An 18,173-nucleotide genomic window follows, 5' to 3' on the forward strand; every position below is an offset into this window, starting at 1 on the left:
TCGGAGAGGTGCTGCTCTGTGTCCTTCGTGGTGCCAAACAGCTGTGGGTGGCAGAGGTTTCCTTCTGGGGCAGGGGGCATGCCAAAATGGAGAAGTGACTGATGTCTGCAGACAAAACTCCGGAGATGAGGATTGAGAACCATCTTTATTATCCTTGAGAGGGTGTGGAGAGTCTCTGAAGCCTCCCTCGCAGCTCAGCTCCCACCCTCTGTCTAGCACACAGATGGAAGTAACAGGTCACTTGCTGGACAGCTGGCAGGTCTCTGACGGGAGGGAGGAAGGAGAGGAAGCCCAGTGAGTGGAATGGGTTAGGGATAAGGCTCCCTTCTCTCTCACTACCCTTTGCTCCCGTTAGCATCTAAAGCAGTGGGTCTCAGCCTGTGGGTTGTGACCCCCTTGTGGGGGTTGGGTGTCAGACCTCCTGCGCATCAGATATTTACTATTTACGTTATGATTCACAACAGTAGCAAAGTCAGCTATGAAGCAGCAACAAAAGGAATTGTATAGCTCGGGGTCACCGCAGTGAGAAACTGTATTAAAGGGTCACAAAAGTAACTGAATAGCTCGGGGTCACCGCAGTGAGGAACTATATTAAAGGGTCACAAAAGTAACTGTATAGCTCGGGGTCACCGCAACGTGAGGAACTGTATTAAAGGGTCGCAGTGTCAGGCAGGTTGAGAATCTGCTCAAAAGACTCAGAAACCTTTTTATTTTTATTTTTGAGAGACAGTCTCACTACATAGCCCTAGCTGTCCTGAAACTCACTGTGGGGACCAGGCTGGCTTCAAACTTGTGGCGATTCTTCTGCCTCTGTCACCTGACCAAAGCCTCTTTTTTTATTTTTTTAAGATTTATTTATTTATTTTGAGTGCTCTATCTGCATGTACACCTTGATGCCAGAAGAGGGCATCGGATCCCACTGTAGATGGCTGTGAGCCACCATGTGGTTGTGGGAATTGAACTCAGGACCTCTGGAAGAGAAGCCAATGCTCTTTCGAGTCACCCAGAGCCCTGCTTGGTGACTCCACAGCTCTTAGCCAAGACCTCCTGGTGCTATTCTAGCCTGTGAAAATTAGAGGCCTCAATGTACCCACCCTGATAACGTCTGCCTTGAGCCATGGCCTCTGCTGACAATACCCACAGAAGACTTGGTGATTCCCAGGCCTCTTCTGGGAGACCTCGACCCCTCACCTTGATTCCTGGGAATCACTAAGAAGACTTTGAAGTCCAAGCAGGAGGTCAGAGACTGGAATTCCTCCACACACTTCTCCGGAGGGTGTGGTGATCGGTCTGGAAGGACAGGGAGCAGCCAGGCCAGTCAACATTCCTGCTTCTAAGCCCTACCCCCCAACTCCCTAAGGGACCTGGTGAAGATCAGCCCAGTCTGTTCTGAAAGGGGGATCCTTTGGCCTTCCAGTTTCCCTCGGCCACTTCCTGCCTTGTATACCCACTCACTGTAGAGGAGAAAGCGTTGGTATCCCTCGCCCGTCTCTTTCAGCATGATTCCCCCTGGGCATGTGCTGGAGAAGAGGTCTGTTTTCATATCAGGGCGGCCTGTCAGGATTGGGAGAGGATCATGAGGGCAGATGCAAAACCAAGCTGAGTTAGGCCTAGTAGTGCAGGGCTGTGATCCCAGCTGCTCAGGAAGCTGAGGCAGGAGGATTCACGTTCAAGGCCTGCCTGAGCTACAGGGTTAGTTCACCAACCATCAGGGCAATGAAAGGTTAGAAAGGGGTCTGGGGATAGCTCAGTGATGGCGTGCTTCCCTAGCATGCAAGAGGTCCTGGGGCTAATCCTCACTTTGGAGCGGGACGCGGCCCAGGGAGAGTAGACAGAGGGAGAGCGGGTGGAAACCAACCTTCAGTTCTAAGGTCTGTGTTTCCTTTCCCTTCAGTCAGATGGTATATCCATTTCCGGGGCACGCAGATCCCGTTTTTCCTGCGGAGGTGGCAGTAGTAAGGTAGAAAGACAGGAGTGTCTTCCAGCCACACTACCAACCTTTGGTTGTTTCCCATCATGCCCTTTCCCACAGCCCAGCTCTTTGGGGTTCAAGCTGCCAAGGGAGAGCTAGGCCCATTCTATCAGCAGTGGGCAAGGACTCCGGGTGGGGTGACTGGGCAGAGAACACACCCAGTGGGTGCCTCTGCTCCCTCAACACTCACGTGCGGATGGCAGCACGAAGCTGGAGCTGTCTTGGGACAGAGCCGGTCGCCATGTTGAAGACAATATTGTCCACCGAGTCAAAAGTCGCTAACTCTTCCTTGGTGGGGGCTGCTCCTGCGATGAAGTACCACGTGCCCAGGTGGGGATCTGGGGACTGGAGAAGCAGTGAAGGGAGCAAGAGGATGAATTAGTGGGTCCGGCGGGAAACCCATCCAGCCTTTCCACCAGTCAGCGGACCAAGAACCAAGAGTCAGGGCTGAGGTTCTGGTGACCCTCATCTTCTCCCCTCCTTTCCCAGCATGCTTTCTAGTCATCTTGAGCTACCCACCCACGGCTTCCAGCTTCTTCGGGTTTCCCTTTCCTCGGTCCATACCTCTTTCTCGCCCACTTCCAGCGTTGTGAGTTGACTGTGCTCAGGGCATTGGCTCATGAAGTTAAAGACAAGGCCGTAGAGGTAGAGCACAGCCGCCCAGACTTGGTGGAACATCTCGGGCAGGAGAGAGCTGCTGTCTGTGGGCGAGGGGACCTCTGCCTTAACTGTTCTCTGCTGGCCGCTCAGTCCGCTCCGCTTTCAGCCCCCTTGCCTCGACCCTTGACCCTTTTACCTGCTAATAAGTAACTCTAGCCTTGTTTTCCAACCCAAGCCTAGCCGAGCTACAGCATTGGGGCCTTCCTCCCCCGCTTCCGGATGCAACCACCCTACAGTATATCCTGGCATGTCCAGTGACTCCCAGGTGTCAGGAGGAGTCAGGAGGAGAGCCGAGCCTACAGTCTTCCGGCCTGTATCTGACTTGGAGTGCTGCTGTCTGTGAAGCTCCGAGGAGAAGTGGCTGGGTTAGGTCTTTCATTCATTCACTTGGCAGATTTGGGAATTTCCGTTGTTTGCCAGGAACTGGCTAATCCTAGGGGACATTTTTTTAAGAGACGGAAAAACAGCTTTACAAACAAACCATTGCAAGACAAGCTGATAAGTGTTAGGACGGGCGCCAGTCAGTCGCTGGTCGCTGGGCTTCTTTTTCCTTTTTTTCTTTTTCTTTTCTTTTTCAAGACAGGGTCTCGCTTTGTGGCTCTGGCTGTCCTGGAACTCACTCTGTAGACCAGGCTGGACTCACTGAGATTCCTCTGCCTCTGCCTTCCAAGTGTTGGGACTACAGGCATGAACCACCAGCGCTGGGCTAGGGACAGTTTTTTCCCCTTCTTGGTGCTGGGGATCAAACCTAGAGCTTCATGCATACCAGGCATGCTCAGGAGTAGCAATGATCCACACCCCCAGCGCCTGGGACAGTTGTAGTAATCTCTCTCGCTATTTTTTCCATCTGTGGAATGGGCAATTCATTAGTCTCAGAGTTACATGAGATCAGAAGTAGATATCCACTATCGTAGTGACTGCAAAGTACCCACTGTTATTGCTGGTTGTAGGTTTTAAATGGTAGGTTGCTAGATTGTCAGGAATTAAATGTAATGCAAAAGACAGTCACCGGATAGTCTTAGTGTATAGAGCTGTCAATGCAATGAGGTGGGATTTATTTACATAAATATTGTCTTCTCCTGAAGAGCCTTAAGGCTCATGCTCAAATATACATAAAAATGGCAAGGCAGTGGTGGCACAGGCTTTTAGTCCCAGGTAGGCAGAGGCAGGTGGACCTCTGTGAGTTCGAGGACAGCCTGGTCTACAGAGCGAGTTCCAGGACAGCCAGGGCTACACAGAGAAACTCTGTCTTGAAAAAACAAAAACGTATATATAAAGGTAAAAAGGGAAACTCCATGTTAGGATGAGGTGTTTAATTTTAATTAGGCAGGTTCATTAGCTGAGCCAAAAGGGGGCCTTTGATTGCTGAACTTCAGGACTTTGAGAGCTGGACCTTGGTAGTCAGCCTGAGGAGGAAGTGGCCAAATAAGGGAATAGACATTGCCAACTAGCTCTAGGAATGCAACCTAATGGCTTTCAGCAAGGCCGAGGGAATGGGGGAGAAGGGCAAGGCCTGCCAGAGCCACCTAGGCTCATGCCCCACACTCAAGCTTGTCAGAGTCCCTTCACCTGCCAATCAGGCCACCCCTGGTTACGTACATAATACTAGCTTTAGAACAACTGCAAAAACGTGGATGATGATAGGCTTGATTATTCTGCTGGAGTAATGATCAGGTTTGTGTATGGGACCAAAGGCTTCGGGCTTGCCAAGTAGGTGCCCTACCACGCAGGCCCTTGAAGTTTTTATAATAAAAATCTAAACTCTGGGTCTAGGGAAATGGCACGGCAGGTGAGGGTGCTTGGGAGCAAGCCAAGCCTAAGGACCTGACTTGGATTGCCAGATCATCAAACAGTGGAAAGCGGATACCAGCACGTTTCTCTACATTTATGCTATGCTGTGGCAGATGCAAGGTCACATCATCATTCAGGAGGCAGAGGCAGGTGGAGCTCTCTGAGATCCACGACAGCCAGGTTTACAGTGAGATCCAGTCTCAGGGGAAAAATTTACTTAACCGTAGTCTGGCAGGATGCCACACGACTTTAATTCCAGCACTGGGCGGTGGAGGTGTAGAACATTATGAGTTCCAGGCAATTAAGGAAACACACTGAGTTTTATCATACAGGTTGGCACCGAAGAACTGCTCACTAAATGCTTACTGAACCTCTCTCATCAGCACCGGCACCTAGGAGGAGTAAAGTGGGGGTGGCGGCAGAGAAATTGTAACCGTCCCGCCCTGTGCAACCCCCTTCTCTTGCCCGTTAATCCGATCTCAAAGAGGTTTTGTTTTGTTTTGAAACAGGGTTTCTCTGTAGCCCTGGCTGCCCCGGAACTCGCTCTGTAGACCAGGCTGGTCTCGAACTCACAGAGATCCGAGTGCTGCGATTAAAGGCGAGCGCCACCAAGCCCGGCTCCATTTCTTTCTTTATTTTTACAAACGTTTAAAAAGCAGTAAAGTGCTTAGTTATCCTATAGCATGGAGCTCCCTTGGGAGCTCTCAAGCAAAAACGAGTTGACGCCCCAATGTCTACAAAATCCCAATCCCGCCAGGACCAGACACCCGGGCACAAGCCAACCCAGCCCACGGAACGCCCCAACCGTCCAGGGAAAAAAAAGTGACTTCCGGCAGCGCAGGGACGACGAGAGGACCGGAGCAGTGCCGAGGCTTAGGCGGCTAGGAGCGTGCCTATAAACGCTCTCCGTCCGTCCACACACGGACGCAGATGAACGAGGCGCAGTCCCCGCAAGTGCCCTACAGGCGCCCGCGGCGTCTCTCGATATAGGGGCAGCCATCTTCCCCCCCCTCCCCTCATAATTTTTCTTCAGGCGTTAGAGTAGCCACCTGGGTCGTGCAGCGCCCCGGCGCGCGCAGGGAAGAAACGCACACCGCCCGAGGGGGGCGGGGAAGTCCTTAAGCTGTGCGCACGCGCAGCGCGGCTCACGCAGGCGCAGTGCGGTCCCCGGGCGACGGTGGCGGCGGCGGCTCCTCGGGGTGTCCGGCTCCCTCCCATCTAGGCCGACCCCGGCCCGTCTCGCCCCCTAGAAACTCACTGTTTGGGGCTGTGGACTTTCTCATCGTGCCCCACAAAAGTAAATTGGGGGGGAGCCTGGGGAAGCCGGAAGTACCGCCTCGAGATCTCCCCCCCCCATACGATCGGGGAAACGGAAGTGGCCTTTGGTGCCTGGTTGGGGGAGACCGGAAGTGACGGTACCGTGGGGAAGTCGGGGGGCGGAGCCACGGGGTGGTGGGCTGTGTATGTGTGTGTTTGTGTTTGGCCGCGTGTGGGTTAAGTCTTGTCGCTGGAACACCGACGGAAGGCGGAGGCGGAAGGAGGGGGCGGTCAGCGAGCCGGTCCGGGCTCCCGTGAGTGTCCGTGGTGATTTAGGCGGGTTCGGTCGTGGTGGCGCGCGTGCGCGAAGCCACCCTCTCCGCCGACTCCAGCGCGACGCGACCCTCCCCTCCCCTCCCCCCCTTACTCCCCCCTCCCCCCGCCCCGCGTTGTGCTAGGATTTCCCGATCTCTCGGGCGGGCGCTTGCTCGGTCGCGACCGGTGATGACACTGGTCTCCGGTCGGTCTCGTGCTTGCTTCCCCGATTCCTAGCCCAACTGGCTCTCCCTATTGTGATTGGCATCGTGGAGCCCCTCCCACCTCTCGTCCTTCACCTCCCTATGCCGTCGATCTCCTGCCCTTTGTGCTTCTCTTCCCGTGCCCCCAAATCAGAGAGGAGGGATGAGGGCGAGGATGGATTTATGTGTTTATGTATGAGAAACTTTTAAGGGGTTGGGGCGGAGATTGGACCCAGAGACTTCCGTGTCTATAAAACACAGTGCGGGCGACAGCGAACCCCCCCCCCCCCCGCCCCGTTCTTCCTTAGAGAGCTGTCGGCCATGGAGCCGAGTGATAATACCAGTACCGCTATGGAGGAGCCCGACAGCCTGGAGGTACTGGTGAAGACCCTGGACTCTCAGACTCGGACTTTTATTGTGGGGGCTCAGGTGAGACAGCGGATCTTTGTAGAGCTGATACCCCGTTTGTGTTCTAGGGATAAGCCCAATTTTCTTGTCATTGACTCCTTTGTCCCTTGCTGGATAGAGTATCTGATGTTCTTGTTGTGTAAGGAGGTGTGGTTACTGTTGAGTGGGGCAGATTTTGTTCCGACTGTCTTCACCTTGATGGGACTCAGTGAAGCAGGGAAATAGGAGGAATCTCTACCTGTGCTGGGTGGACCTCGGCCCAAAGGGACAGACATGACTCCGGCCTTTGAGACCGGAAGCAGCCTAGGGACCTCAGACAAGTGTGGTATGTCTGTTCTTTTTTTTGAACAACTTGTTCACAGGTTTATACTACATAGAGTCCAGAAACCTGCCTTCATCCACTGTTAGGTAGAATTGCCGGTATCTAGGGCATAGTTTGAATCCCTTGAGCTTGTAAGGTGCGGTGTGGACGCAATTATCTTTGTTTTTACTGCATGATCCTTTGAGGAAAAAAAATCATGAGCTGGTCATTTTCGTGTTTTTCTAAAACACTTGAAACATCACATAGCTTTTGTGAGTAGGTGTACATGGGAGTTAGTTCTGCCCCGTACGGAGAGTCACTTGTCTAATTCTAATTAGGAAGATTCTTTTCTGGGGGGTGGGGACAATATCTCAGGCTGGTCTTGACTTCTTGACCATTTTGCCTCCACTGTCTGTGCCACCTTTTAGGTGTGTGTATCATACCTGACTTTTTTTTTTTTTGGATAGGGTTTCTTTGTGTATCCTTGGCTGTCCTAGAACTCCTTCTGTAGACCAGGCTGGCTTTGAACTCAGAGGTCCACTTGTGCTGAGTGGTGGTGGTACACACCATTAACCCCAGCCCTTGAGAGGCAGAGACAGGCAGATCTCTGAGTTCGAGGCCAGCCTGGTCTACAGAGCAAGTCGGGACAGGCTTCAAAAGCTACAGAGAAACCTTGCCTGGTGGTGGTGGTGGGAATCTGCTTGCCTCTGCCTCCTGAGTGCTGGGATTAAAAGCAAGCAACACTCACTGCTTGGCAAGATTTTTGAGACAGGGTCTCAGTGTACCCACTGTTTATCCGTGTTGCCTTGGTTCTCACTGTGTAAATCAGGGTGATCTCAGACTCACAGAAATTTGCCTGCATCTGCCTCCCAAGTGCTGGGATTAAAGACATGTGCTGTTATGCATGAGTTTTTATTTTTATTTTATGTGTGTTTTGTCTGCAAGTATAATGTGTATACACCATGTCTGTGATTGGTGCCCAAGAAGGTCAGAGGCATCAGGCCCTGTGACAATTTCCTCTCCTTGTGGGAGTTAGGAAGTCACAGCACCTACTGTTATGTATGGATGGTTTTAAACCTCCATGTTCTAGGAATTAAACTCTGGTCCTTTGCAAGAGCAACAAGTTGTTCTTAGTCTCTGAGCCACCTCTAGCCACTCGTTCTGTGTTTTAAGTCAGCGTCTCACTTTGTAGCCATGGCTGACTTGGTAGTCACAGAGATCCACCTGCTTTTGCCCCCATGGGATTAGAAGCTTGTGCCACAATACCCACCTGTTTTTAGCTTTAGATTAGTTGTGAGCTCCTGGTATGGTTTTACATTTAGAAAAGGAGCACACCAGTATCTTTATATATTAAGTCAAAAAGAAAGGGAGAGCTGTTTGGCTTTTTTGTTGTAAGATTTATTTTTATTTTATTTATTTATTGTTATCATTGTGGGGTACTGTTTGGATTTTTTCTTTATTTTTGAGACAGTCTCTCTGCAACTCACTATGTAGGCCAGGATGGCCTCAAACTCCCAAGAGATCCACCTGCCTCTGCCTCCCAAGTGCTGGAGGCATACACCACCACTCTCTGCTTATTTTTAATTATATATTGGTTTGTGGGGGCAGGGTATGTGCGTGCCTGTGGGTACAAGGGTTCTATATAGAGGCCAAAGACACTGGGTCTCCTAGAGCTGAGTTCACTAGTAGTTGTGAACTGCTGCCCAGTATGGGTGCTGGAGATTGAACTGAGGTCCTGTGCAAGAACAGACTTGGTGATAGCTCTTATTGGGGTTTTCCCTCCTCCTGTTCATACCTAGCTTTGTTTATTGTCTGTCTGGGGTTTTTGTTTGTCTTGTTTTTGTTTTGGCTTGATAAATACCTGCCCATTGGTACAGTTGGCTAGAGACACTGTTTATCTTGTACTCACTCAGCACCTGAAGTCAGGTGTCCCTCTTTCTTCTTCCTTCGGTTTTCTGATTCTGACGCATGACTGTCCTTTCAGATGAATGTAAAGGAATTTAAGGAGCATATTGCTGCCTCTGTCAGCATCCCTTCTGAGAAACAACGGCTCATCTACCAGGGCCGGGTTCTGCAAGATGATAAGAAACTCCAAGAATACAGTAAGGGCCTGGGGGAGCTGCCTGAGGCTGAGGTTGCTGTCTGAGGCTATGGGTTTTTACTGACAAGCTTTGGTGTGCATCTCTTTTTCTTCCTGCAGATGTTGGGGGGAAGGTTATCCACCTGGTGGAACGGGCTCCTCCTCAGACTCAGCTCCCATCTGGAGCATCTTCTGGGACAGGGTCTGCCTCAGCTACTCATGGTGGGGCACCCCTGCCTGGCACTCGGGGGCCTGGAGCCTCTGTTCATGACCGGAATGCCAACAGCTATGTCATGGTTGGAACCTTCAATCTTCCTGTGAGCCTGTGTTTCTTGTGCGGGAGGGTTTTGTGGGGAGAGTGGCTCTCATTATGGCAGCTGTAGGGAGCTTAGAAGACAGGCATTTTGAGTCTTGCCTTGAGTTTGGAACACCCTCTGACCTATAGTGGCCTCAGTTTTTGAGGAAAAGAGGGTAGGGGCTCCAGAAAAGGAATTGGCAGTATGGAGGCCTTAGTATGTGGCTTCTCCCAGAGCAACTTCCCTTACCCTTTCCCCAGAGTGACGGCTCTGCTGTGGATGTTCACATCAACATGGAACAGGCCCCAATTCAGGTATTGAGGGGCCTGGGAGGGTCAGGGAAGGGGATCTGGGAGAAGGAGGCCATGAGGTGGGGGGAACCTGGCTGAGGAGATGGTGTAGTATGTTGTGGAGCTCACGGCTTAGTCTCGGCCCTGCCCTGATCATCCTCCTTATGTTATAGAGTGAGCCCCGGGTACGGCTGGTGATGGCTCAACACATGATCAGGGATATCCAGACCCTACTGTCCCGGATGGAGGTGAGTGGGCAAGTCTGCCAGGCTAGATAGTTTCTTTCTTTTCTGTCCTCTCTTCTCATGGTCTCGCAGTAAGAACATTGCTGGCTGTAATCACATCGGCTACAGGAATCTGCCTTCCTACTCTGGGTCTATCTTTCTTTTGTGTGTCTGTCTGTCTGTCTGTCTCTCTCTCTCTCTCTCTCTCTTGTTTTGTATTTTTGAGACGGGGTTTCTCTGTGGCTTTGGAGCCTGTTCTGGAACTAGCTCTTGTAGACCAGGCTGGATTCGAACTCACAGAGATCCACTTGCCTCTGCCTCCCGAGTCCTCCTGAGTGCTAGGCTTAAAGGCCACCACTGCTTCCTTCCTTTCTTCCTTCTGGTTTTCTTTTCTTTCTTTTTTTTAAATTTACTTATTATGTATACAGTATTCTCAGTATTTTGTCTGCATGTATGCCTGCAGGCCAGAAGAGGGCACCAGATCTCTACAGATGTTTCTGAGCCACCATGTGGTTGCTGGGAATTGAACTCAGGACCTTTGGAAGAGCAGGCAGTGCTCTTAATCACCGAGCCATCTCTCCAGCCCCTCTTTTGGTTTTCTTAAGACAGAGTTTCTCTGTGTCACTTTGGAGCCTGTCCTGGCACTTGCTCTGTAGACCAGGCTGGCCTTGAACTCAGAGATTCTGCTTCTGCCTCCTGAGTGCTGGGATTAAAGGCGTGAGACTCCACTGCTCGACAGGTTTTCTATATAGTTCTTTTAGGCAAAGAAGGTCTGTTTGTGAGGCTGCCTGCCTCAGTTTCTCGGGTGAGGTTTATGGGCATGCTCCAGTGTTGTGTGCTGCTACCAGTCCTGATGCCGGTTTCTGAGAGTTCATTTCAGACTTGCCAGATAATGCCATAGAGTCCCTGCATTTAGAGAAGTAGCCTTTTTCTTTTTCCTTAAGCTATCTCTGTCCTGGGCTGTCCTTGAACTCGGTGTCTCCTAGCTCATCCTCTTTAAGTGCAGTGATTATAGGTGTGAGGCACCATGCAAGGCTGCATGCCATATTTTTAAATTTCTTTTTTCTTTCGGTTTTGTTTTGCTTTTGAGACAGGGTTTCTGTGTGTAGCCCTGGCTGTCCTGGAACTTACTTTGTAGACCAGCCTGGCCCGGAACTCACAGAGATCGCCTGCCTCTCCCTCCCGAGTGCTAGGATTAAACGTGTATGCTGCCACTGTTGGGCAGTTTTTAAAATTTCTTAACGATCATCATGTTCAGGATGGGGATACCCTAAATATTAGTTTTGTTGTGGCCACAACCTGTGACCATTTCCACTCCTTGTTTTGGAAGTTAGGAAGGCATGGTCCCTACTCTGTAGAGGTTACAATTGGTTCCCGTGCACCCAATTTCTGCCAGTCCTAGGGATGCACGGCCCTGCCTTCAGGGAACCTTGGCTGGGCACCATCTCCACTCTTGACTTACGTGGTCTGCATAACCCTCAGCAGCAGTAATTTCATCCTGTCCTTGGTGTCCCGACTCTTCCTCCACATTCAGTGTCGAGGGGGACCCCAAGCACAGGCCAGTCAGCCACCCCCGCAGACGCCGACTGTGGCCTCGGAGACGGCCTTGAGCTCACAACCATCAGAACCAGTTGAAAGTGAAGTACCTCCTCGAGAGCCCATGGAGTCAGAAGACATGGAGGAACGCACCCCAGCCCAGACTCCAGAGCTTACCCCTTCTGGTCCAGCTCCAGCGGGTCCAACACCTGCTCCAGAGACAAATACACCCAAGTGAGAGATGAAGGGAACCTTTGGGGACCAGGAAGGAGTGGTCATGGGTGTGGTGTTGGGACCAGGAAGATAGGAAGGGAGGAAAGTGGTTGCTGAGGGTCTTAATGTTGGGGGGGGCGGGCGTCGTCAAAGGTCAGCGCTGGTGTAACACTAATGTCTGAGGCAGGATGCTCTGAATGCCTCCGCCTGTGCTTCGTGGAGGCCTAGTCTGGTTTTGAGCTCTTTTTGCCTCCTCTGCACGGGCCCATGCTGGGACATGGTAGCAATTTACTTTTTCTTCTCCATTCTCTGCAAAGAGAATCCCTGGGGGCTGGCAGGGCCCTGGAGGACAGCTCAGCTCACTGCCCTGTGTTCCCGCAGCCATCCTTCCCCTGCCGAGCACGTGGAGGTGCTCCAGGAGCTGCAGCGCTTGCAGCGCCGTCTTCAGCCCTTCCTGCAGCGCTACTGTGAGGTCCTCGGCGCTGCTGCCACCACAGACTACAACAACAATGTGAGCCTTTGGATGGCCTTCCCGCCCAATACCTGGAAGCGGCAGGTCAAGATCAGTGTTAGCGCAGAAGTCCCCTCGATAGGGGACTGGTCTACGTGATGGGGATGGGGACAGTCTGTGGACTATTGTGTCCTTAGTTGTTTAGGAAGATTTTATGTGGTTACTAAAACTTTGCTGTGTCTTGTGGAAAGGTATTTATGTATACTGAATAGAATTTACTTGAAAATTGAAAAGCTTTAGTTCATGTAGAAGCTTCCCAAGACAGAGCACATGGCAGTCTCCAAAGGCATCATTCCTGTTCTTAATTTCCTGCTTTTCTGGGTTTGCCCTGGGCACAGCATGAGGGCCGTGAGGAGGACCAGAGGCTGATCAACTTGGTGGGGGAGAGCCTCCGGCTGCTGGGCAACACTTTCGTGGCACTGTCTGACCTGCGCTGCAATCTGGCTTGTGCACCCCCACGGCATCTGCACGTGGTGCGGCCCATGTCTCACTACACGACTCCCATGGTGCTCCAGCAGGCAGCCATTCCCATTCAGGTAGGTTCAGGGAGCCTGACTGGAGGGAGAACAGGGGCATGGGAGATGAGGGTGACCCAGATGACTGCTGGGAGGCTGGGGAGCAAGAGCTGGGGAAACAGCATCAGGAGTCTTTAGAGGTGGCTCTCAGCCCCTGCGTTGTTCTCATATCTGCATCCGTCTCTTCAGATCAATGTGGGAACTACTGTGACCATGACAGGCAATGGGACTAGGCCTCCACCAGCTCCCAGTTCGGAGGCAGCTTCCCCCGGTTCTGGCCAGGCCTCATCCCTGCCTCCATCTTCTACCACTGTTGATTCATCAACTGAAGGAGCCCCCCAACCGGGGACAGCTCCACCCTCAGCTGCCAGCCACCCACGGGTCATCCGGATTTCCCACCAGAGCGTGGAACCTGTGGTCATGATGCACATGAACATTCAAGGTGAGCCAGGGACCATTGCTGTCAGAGCGGCAGGGGCAGGGGTTCTGCCCTTGGGTTTGCGTAAAGAGATAGTGGAGGAAAGGGCAGGGTTTCTGGAGACCTGGGGAATGGGTGATCTCAGGAGGGTAAAGCCAAGCCTTAGCCCTGCCCTTCTTAATTTTTCCTGTCTTCCCTGCTCAGATTCTGGATCACAGCCCGGTGGTGTCCCGAGTGCTCCCACTGGTCCCCTGGGACCTCCTGGTCACGGACAGACCCTTGGTAAGAATGAGGCTATCGGAGCAGGCTGAGAGCTCTGGGTAGAAAAGGGGTAGGGCTGAGTGGGTGGCTTGAAGGGGTCCAGGTTCAAGGTTACATCAGACCCACCCCCCAGGCTCCACCCTCATCCAGCTGCCCTCCCTGCCCCCTGAGTTCATGCACGCCGTCGCCCACCAGATCACTCATCAGGCCATGGTGGCAGCTGTTGCCTCCGCGGCCGCAGGTAATGACCTGGAAGGGGAGGCCTGGGAGGTGGGGCCTAGTTTATGGTGGTGGGTCTTGTCTGCTGGCGGGTAAGGACTGAACCCTCAGCCCTCTTTGGTCTCTCTTTGTACCCACAGGACAGCAAGTGCCTGGCTTCCCAACAGCACCAACTCGGGTGGTGATTGCTCGGCCCACTCCTCCACAGGCGCGGCCTTCCCATCCTGGGGGTCCTCCAGTCTCTGGGACTCTGGTGAGCAAGGGTTGGGGGAAATATCAGTGAGAAAATACTGGAGGATTGTGGGAGGTGGGAGGGACAAGATTGAATCTTTTTCCTGTTCCCCAGCAGGGCACTGGGCTGGGTACAAACACTTCATTGGCGCAGATGGTGAGCGGCCTTGTGGGGCAACTTCTTATGCAGCCTGTCCTTGTGGGTGAGTCCTGGTCTTTTCTAGCTCAGACTTTAGGTATTTCCAGCTGCAGCTGGTACTGTGAGTTCAAGGACATCCTAGACTGTAGACTTCTAATTTCTAAACTAGCCTGGGCTCCTGAGTAATTTTGGAAAGGGCGTCTATGACAGCTGTCCTGATGACCCAGCCTGTCCTGCTCACGTATACACTAGTCTTGTAGAAGTTGTTAGTTTTTGTTTTCCTGCCGGGAAGGCCAGGATGAGGCAGCTGTAATCTGGTTTTTGTTCAAATTGTACTTTTTTTGGTTCTTGGCAGCTCAGGGGACTCCAGGAATGGCTGCAGCTGCAGCTCCTGCCCCAGCCCCTGCGCCTGCCCCTGCACCAGCTCCGGCCACTGCGTCAGCTAGTGCTGGTACCACTAACACAGCTACAACTGCTGGCCCTGCTCCTGGGGGTCCTGCCCAGCCTCCCCCTCCGCAGCCCTCTGCAGCCGACCTTCAGTTCTCTCAGCTTCTGGGGAACCTGCTAGGGCCTGCAGGGCCCGGGGCTGGCGGGCCTGGACTGGCCTCTCCCACTATCACTGTTGCGATGCCTGGTGTGCCCGCTTTTCTCCAGGGCATGACTGACTTCTTGCAGGTAAGTGGCTGTCCTTGTTCCCTTGTGCCCCAGCCCAGTAGAGCAGTGGTCTTCGTTGCCGCTTTATGACTGCGGAGTAATAGTTATAACTGCCTTAGTGAGGGGACAGTGACATAGAGAGGATGGGACCTGAAGACCTGTGGATGCCCGCCTAGAAATTAAGATCAAAGCTAGCTCTTGCTGCTCGTGCAGAGAGACCTGAATCTGATTTCTAGCACCCACATGGTGGTTCACAGCCATCTGTAGCTCCAGTACCAGGGATCTGTCACTCTCTTCTGGTCCCCATGGGAGCCAAGCATACACGTTTAACCGATGTAGTCAAGCAGAATGCCCATACACATTAAATACAGTGATAAAAAGAGTTTTTTTATTTTTCTTAGAGTCAAGATCAGAATTTAGCTCCCTCCCCTTCTCCCAGGCCTGTTGTTTTGTGCCCTCTTGATGCAGTTTTTTGTTCTTGACCCTGTGTCTTTGTCTTCTGTTCTTAATTCCTTCTCTGTTAGGCATCACAGACTGCCCCTCCACCCCCTCCCCCTCCTCCACCCCCACCACCTGCCCCAGAGCAGCAGACCACACCCCCACCAGGGTCCCCTTCTGGTGGAGCAGGGAGTCCTGGAGGCTTGGGTCCTGAGAGCCTGCCACCGGAGTTTTTCACCTCGGTGGTACAGGGTGTGCTGAGCTCCCTCCTGGGCTCCTTGGGGGCTCGGGCTGGCAGCAGTGAGAGCATTGCTGCCTTCATCCAACGCCTCAGTGGATCCAGCAACATCTTTGAGCCTGGGGCTGATGGGGCTCTTGGTAAGCTAAATGGAGATGCTCTAGTCTTGGGAACTAGCAGGGTGGAAGGATAGTTGGCCTTTCTTTACTAAGGATTAGACTGACAGCTTGTGGGGGCTAGGCAAGGAGGTGAGGGCCATTGCTCACTTCTGACCCTCTCCCTAGGATTCTTTGGAGCTTTGCTCTCTCTTCTGTGCCAGAATTTCTCAATGGTGGATGTGGTGATGCTTCTCCATGGGCATTTCCAGCCACTGCAGCGGCTCCAGCCTCAGCTGCGAGCTTTCTTCCACCAGCACTACCTGGGTGGTCAGGAGCCCACACCTGGCAACATCCGGGTAAATGAAGGCCCCGGGCCCTAGAGCTTTCCTTGCTCCCCACCTCCATTCCTTAACCCTGACTGCCTCTTTATCAGTCAGTGAGCGCTGGACTCTAGGGGTAGGTGGTACTAAACCTGAACTATGACGTTCCTTTACAGATGGCAACCCACACACTGATCACTGGCCTGGAGGAATATGTGCGGGAGAGTTTTGTGAGTATCCTTTGTGTGTTTTCTTCCTGTCTAAGTTTGGGCGGGGAGGCTAGGGGGTTCCTGCTGCTTCCACCTTCTAGAGCCTCAAGGTCCTTCCTGATTTGGAGTTCTTTCTGTGTCTCAGTCTTTGGTGCAGGTTCAGCCAGGTGTGGACATCATCCGGACAAATTTAGAGTTTCTCCAGGAGCAGTTTAACAGCATTGCTGCTCACGTGCTGCACTGCACAGGTGAGGCCAGGGCAGCTGGGGAGGGGGTGTGCTGGCTCTGCGGGACTGCCAGACTCACGGGCCCTCTCACATCTTCCTGCAGACAGTGGATTTGGAGCCCGGTTGCTGGAACTGTGTAACCAGGGCCTGTTTGAGTGCTTGGCCCTGAACCTGCACTGCTTGGGGGGACAGCAGATGGAGCTTGCTGCCGTCATCAATGGCCGAATTGTAAGCACGGTTCTCTGGTTTCTAGCTTCTTTGTTAACTAGTCTTGTAGTGTTGATATTTCTCTACAGACACTGCACCTGCTGTGTAGGTGTAGATCACATGAGCAGGTTGAAAGTTAAAGTGGGATTTCTAACCCTCAGCGTCGCATGTCTCGTGGAGTGAACCCGTCCTTGGTGAGCTGGCTGACGACCATGATGGGACTGAGGCTTCAGGTAGTCCTGGAGCACATGCCTGTGGGCCCCGATGCCATCCTCAGATACGTGCGCAGGGTCGGCGACCCCCCTCAGGTATGGAGTCGGGATGGAAGGAAGCTGGGGAGATGAATGGACTGACTCCTCCCACACCACCACCAGCTCCTTTCTTTGTCTAATTTCACAGGCCCTTCCTGAAGAGCCAATGGAAGTTCAGGGAGCAGAAAGAACTTCCCCTGAACCTCAGGTACCAGGGAGAGGTGGAGAGGCCAGATAATGCATAGAAGGCTGGAATAAAAAGGGCTTGGGGGCAAAGAATTCTAAAGTCTGGACCTTCCTGCCATTTCTAGCGGGAGAATGCTTCTCCAGCCCCTGGAACAACAGCAGAAGAAGCCATGTCCCGAGGCCCGCCCCCTGCTCCCGAGGGGGGTTCCCGAGATGAGCAGGATGGAGCTTCAGCTGATGCAGAGCCTTGGGCAGCTGCAGTTCCCCCAGTAAGTGGCAAGAGTTGATCCAGTGGGTTAAAGAGCTGTAAGTTGTGGGAATTATTTCTAATCCTTTCCTCCCCAGGAATGGGTCCCTATTATCCAGCAGGACATTCAGAGCCAGCGGAAGGTGAAACCTCAGCCGCCCCTGAGTGATGCCTACCTCAGTGGTATGCCTGCCAAGAGACGCAAGGTTGGTCTCTTTCCTGAGGATGTCTCTCTCTATCCCGTACCCTTGTTGAGCTAGAGGCTTTTGCTTGCTAGTTCAGTTTCTTCATCTAGTTAGGAAGCCTGTTTGGGAGTCAGGCCTGTTCATGATTGGTACGTGTGACCACATGAACCTTCATGTTACTGTTTCTGGCAGTTCTGGTACCTCAGCTGTGTGATTTCCCAAGTGATTAGGGTCCATTGTGTAAGATGGGCTTTGCCTTGAAGAGTAGCTAACTCTGAGACTCAGATGGTTTGACCTGCTGGTGCCTTCTTTTGCAATCAAACATTTTCTGGCCATAAATTAGGAAGGCATTTCTGCTGTTAAAACCACATGCAGACTGTCCCCCCACCCTGGTTAGTATAGAGACTGGTTAACTAATGAAAAGGGTGAACTGGGTGGTGGCACTGGGTCTGATGTTGATCCCCTTTTCCCTCTCAACCCGTCCCCAGACAATGCAGGGTGAGGGCCCCCAGCTGCTACTCTCAGAGGCAGTGAGCCGGGCAGCTAAGGCAGCCGGAGCTCGGCCCCTGACAAGCCCCGAGAGCCTGAGCCGGGACCTGGAGGCACCAGAGGTTCAGGAGAGCTACAGGCAGCAGGTGCCCCACTTTGCAGCAGAATAGGGATGGTCTATTGGGAGGGTCGGGTCAGGTTCCTGCTTCCCTGTATCTATTCAGAGATTAATTGGTAGTGTGGGGGCTGCCGGTTGGTGGTCAAGGTTTTCCTGTGGCCTTTGGGAAGGCTCAGCAATCACATTGGGCTTGCCAGCATGGCTGGCAGGGAAGTACATCCTGAGGGTTGGTCTTTGCATTTCTGGGATCCTAGGGCTAAACCAGGGCTCCTCCAATCTGCTTGTGCTTTCTCTTTCTAGCTCCGGTCTGATATCCAGAAACGACTGCAGGAAGATCCCAACTACAGCCCCCAGCGCTTCCCTAATGCCCACCGGGCATTTGCTGACGACCCCTAGATTTCTCACCAGGGGACCGTTTCCCCCTTCCTTCACAGTATTTAAGAAATAAAAGTCGGATTTTCCTGGC

General features: G+C 52.7%; 2 protein-coding genes across 20 annotated transcripts; one reads left to right on the top strand and one right to left on the bottom strand.

Annotated features, from left to right (window-relative positions):
- Positions 1 to 126: 126 nt before the first annotated feature.
- Positions 127 to 2,840, bottom strand: Apom (apolipoprotein M). 2 transcript variants are annotated; one of them, XM_085679982.2, is made up of 6 exons: positions 2,537 to 2,840; positions 2,163 to 2,317; positions 1,859 to 1,938; positions 1,452 to 1,554; positions 1,192 to 1,290; positions 127 to 263 (listed from the first exon to the last, which is right to left on the bottom strand). In XM_085679982.2, exons 1-6 carry the CDS (start codon positions 2,648 to 2,650, stop codon positions 149 to 151), a joined length of 666 nt encoding a protein of 221 aa, XP_085536108.1. In that variant the 5' UTR covers positions 2,651 to 2,840; the 3' UTR covers positions 127 to 148. The 2 variants fall into 2 exon arrangements, with proteins under 2 accessions (XP_085536108.1, XP_048293835.1); XM_048437878.3 differs by having other exon boundaries at positions 1,456 to 1,554; positions 2,537 to 2,778.
- Positions 2,841 to 5,695: 2,855 nt separating this feature from the next.
- Positions 5,696 to 18,173, top strand: Bag6 (BAG cochaperone 6). 18 transcript variants are annotated; one of them, XM_087898543.1, is made up of 26 exons: positions 5,696 to 5,838; positions 6,507 to 6,627; positions 8,892 to 9,009; positions 9,108 to 9,304; positions 9,544 to 9,597; positions 9,747 to 9,821; positions 11,332 to 11,567; positions 11,928 to 12,057; positions 12,396 to 12,593; positions 12,762 to 13,014; positions 13,195 to 13,272; positions 13,385 to 13,492; positions 13,611 to 13,723; positions 13,817 to 13,904; positions 14,196 to 14,515; positions 15,019 to 15,310; positions 15,455 to 15,624; positions 15,765 to 15,818; positions 15,943 to 16,045; positions 16,128 to 16,252; positions 16,393 to 16,539; positions 16,631 to 16,690; positions 16,794 to 16,937; positions 17,014 to 17,121; positions 17,589 to 17,735; positions 18,008 to 18,173. In XM_087898543.1, the coding sequence occupies exons 2-26, from the start codon at positions 6,520 to 6,522 to the stop codon at positions 18,101 to 18,103; spliced, it is 3,522 nt and encodes a 1,173-aa protein (XP_087754669.1). In that variant the 5' UTR covers positions 5,696 to 5,838; positions 6,507 to 6,519; the 3' UTR covers positions 18,104 to 18,173. The 18 variants fall into 18 exon arrangements, with proteins under 18 accessions (XP_087754669.1, XP_087754671.1, XP_087754676.1 ...); XM_087898545.1 differs by having other exon boundaries at positions 13,820 to 13,904; XM_087898560.1 differs by lacking the exon at positions 5,696 to 5,838 and adding an exon at positions 5,860 to 5,994.

Source organism: Myodes glareolus, chromosome 18 (genome assembly GCF_982192425.1).
Source record: "Myodes glareolus chromosome 18, mMyoGla1.1, whole genome shotgun sequence".
Classification (NCBI taxonomy): domain Eukaryota; kingdom Metazoa; phylum Chordata; class Mammalia; order Rodentia; family Cricetidae; genus Myodes; species Myodes glareolus.